The sequence below is a fragment of the Helianthus annuus genome, chromosome 12 (assembly GCF_002127325.2).
Source record: "Helianthus annuus cultivar XRQ/B chromosome 12, HanXRQr2.0-SUNRISE, whole genome shotgun sequence".
Taxonomy (NCBI): Eukaryota; Viridiplantae; Streptophyta; class Magnoliopsida; order Asterales; family Asteraceae; genus Helianthus; species Helianthus annuus.
This window is the reverse complement of record NC_035444.2, coordinates 86,277,626-86,280,685: the sequence shown is the minus strand read 5'-3', so window position 1 is coordinate 86,280,685 and position 3,060 is coordinate 86,277,626. Positions and strand designations below refer to the sequence as shown.

Sequence of the window (3,060 nt, the reverse complement as noted above, 5' to 3'; positions counted from 1 at the left end):
AATTGAAGCAGCAAGAATTCAAGACATGATAAAAAGGAAAGTCACTCACACTCCTCCTGATTGGGCAAAGTTTAGAAAGAATGTACCTGACAAACAGGTAGAACTGAAAAGAATGAGAGAAGAACTGGTTGCTGCTGAATATGGTAACAAAAGACAAATTGCAAGATGGAAAGAAGATGTGGTCAGGACAACCTACAAAAGGTTGAAGGAATTAAGAAAGAAAGATCCAAAAGTTCCTCAAAAACCTGACTATCCTGAAGCAGCGGTTTCAAAAAGACCATCAAAGCTGCAAATCAGGAGAGCCACTGCTCCAACTGGTACTGCCATCTATAAAAGAAGGATACACAAACAGTTGAGAGATGAAACCATCCAAGAGATGATAGAAGGAGATGACCTTGTAAAAGAAGGCATAAAGAAAATGATCATAGAATCTCTTGGCTTGGGTCAAACTGCAAACACTGCTCAGCCAGTGATGAATAGGCCAGCCTCACCAAATACTTCTGCAAATAAGCATCTCCCAAGAAACCCACCAGGCTCAAAAATACAAAAGTGGGAAACTGACAAACATACCTGCGTATTGACTTTGCTCAGGTCTGGTGGAGAAGTGGAGAAAATATCAAGGGAACAAGCTCTTGGCCTGAGTCTTGAAGATTTGCAGGATCTCCTTGATCTTCCACTTAACAGGGATGATGAAGACACAGATGCCCTTGACTTTGAACTACAATTTAAAGGTCAGATAAGGGAGCTGTTAATGAGGCAATAAAATGTCCACAATAATGAAGAGTTTTGGCATTATCTGTTCCAGGGGGAGATTGTTGGGATTGAACCCTATCAGAGAAATAGATAATTAAAGTCAAAACTGGATCAGAGCAGTGGATCCAGAATAAGCAAATGTTTACATACAAGTCTCTCCCCTTGAAAGTGATTACAACAACTGATGACCTCCTATCTGCTGATCTTGCAAAGTGCTGACCTACAACTGCTGCTCAAGTAAAAGATCTGATGGAAGACTAAAAAGTCCTGTTGATTCAATCTCCTGCTTTGAGTCAAGCACTGCTGATCCGGACAAGTGCTGCTGGGTTCACAGCAGTAGAAGGTTGCAGCAGCTGTTCTAAAGTATGTTTTGTAATAGAATGTATTAGCAGTAGTTAACACAAGAAGTGTCTGTATAGATCAGATGTTAGAGTTTGTTAGGAGGTTAGATGTCACTTTCATGGTGACGTCAGCAAAGATGCTCAGTAGTTTGCAAGTGCCTATAAATAGTTCAGTACTTTGTACTGTTCTATTAGCTCTTTTGCATCATTCGTCTTCTTTGCACGAACAAACAACTGAGCTCTGGCTGAGGGGGAGTTTGCATTCATTCATCAATCATTGTAATCGTTGTTGAAATAAATTCAATCTTTCGGTTCATTGTGTAAAGATGTTTGATCAAAGTATTACTCTCGTTTGATTGTATGCAAAGTTTGTTTTCATCTTAATTCCGCTGCACACTCATTCACTTTCATCTTAATTTCAAACACAAAATACAATCAAAATCAAACTCAGATCCAACAATACACCTACAACAAATCAACCTACAAACTATAGTGATACACCTACAACAAGTCAACCTATAAACGATATTGATACACCTACAAATAATGAACCTACAAACGATAGTGATACACCTACAAATAATGAACCTACAAACGACGAAAAACCTACAAATGATGAATTTACAACTGATGAAATACTTATAAATTTTGTTGATCCAAGTCAATGGAATAATATTAGTATTGATCTAAGAGATATACTCGTAGAAAAAGGTCCGATTAAAATTCATGATTAAGATTTTCCACAAGATGAACACTCAAGAAGCTTTAATACATCTCACTATATGCGAACATTACCAAATGGTGAAACGCTAGAAAGAAAATGGTTGATTTATTCTATAGATTTAGATAGAGCGTTTTGTTTTTGTTGTAAATTGTTTAACGTGAATCAATGTACTAGTAGCTTAGCTAAAGAAGGTGATAACGATTGGAAAAATATTAGTAGTAAATTAAAAGAACATGAAAAAAGTAAGGTACATATTAACAATATGAGAACATGGATGGAATTAGAGATAAGATTGGCGAAAAATAAGACAATCGATAAACAAAATCAAAATCAAATAAATAAAGAAAAAGAACATTGGAGAAATGTGCTAAAAAGAATTATTGCCCTTGTAAAAAGTCTTGGTTCACATAATTTAGCATTTCGTGGGACAAATGAACAATTGTATGAAGAAAACAATGGTTTATTTTTAGCCGGTATTGAGATGATTGCAGAATTTGACCCGATAATGCAAGAAGATGGTAGACACATACAAAATAAAGAAATTCATAATCATTATCTTGGACCCAGAATGCAAAATGAACTAATACATTCATTATCAAATGAGGTCAAAACAAAAATTATTAAAAAGGTTAAGGAAGCTAAATATTTTTCAATTATTCTTGATTGCACACCCGATATAAGCCACAAAGAACAAATGTCCATTATCTTACGATGTTTAGATATTTCGCCAACTTCAATAGAAGTTAAAGAATACTTTTTAGAATTTTTAATAGTGAATGATACAACCGGTAAAGGTCTTTTTAATTCTATTACTGAGGAACTTAATAGAATAGGACTTAATGTGGATGACATTAGAGGTCAAGGTTATGTTAATGGTTCAAATATGAAAGGAAAACATAAGGGAGTACAAAAACGATTGTTAGAAGTTAATCCTAGAGCCATTTATGCTCCATGTGGTTGTTATAGTTTAAATTTAGTTATTTCTGATATGGCTAGCGCTTGTGACAAAGTTCAAGATTTTTTTGGAACCATACAACGTATTTATTCTATTTTTGCATCATCCACTAAAAGATGGAAAATTTTACAAGATAATATACCATAATTAACTCTTAAATCATTATCACAAACACGTTGGGAAAGTCGATTAGAAAGTGTTAAAGCAATTAGGTTTCAAGCTCCAAAACTAAGAGATGCATTAATGGATTTGTATCGTGATAGTACCGAGGCTAATGTTAAAAGTGA

At 34.7% G+C, this 3,060-nt stretch overlaps 1 protein-coding gene across 1 annotated transcript; it reads left to right on the top strand.

The window, feature by feature from the left end:
- Positions 1-1,876: 1,876 nt before the first annotated feature.
- Positions 1,877-2,920, top strand: LOC110893152 (zinc finger MYM-type protein 1-like). Its single transcript, XM_022140270.1, has one exon. It carries the CDS (start codon positions 1,877-1,879, stop codon positions 2,918-2,920), a length of 1,044 nt encoding a protein of 347 aa, XP_021995962.1.
- Positions 2,921-3,060: the final 140 nt, after the last annotated feature.

What these genes read in the sequence shown, in the direction of transcription:
- LOC110893152 (XM_022140270.1), top strand. Translation starts at nt 1,877, where the DNA reads ATGCGAACATTACCAAATGGTGAAACGCTAGAAAGAAAATGGTTGATT.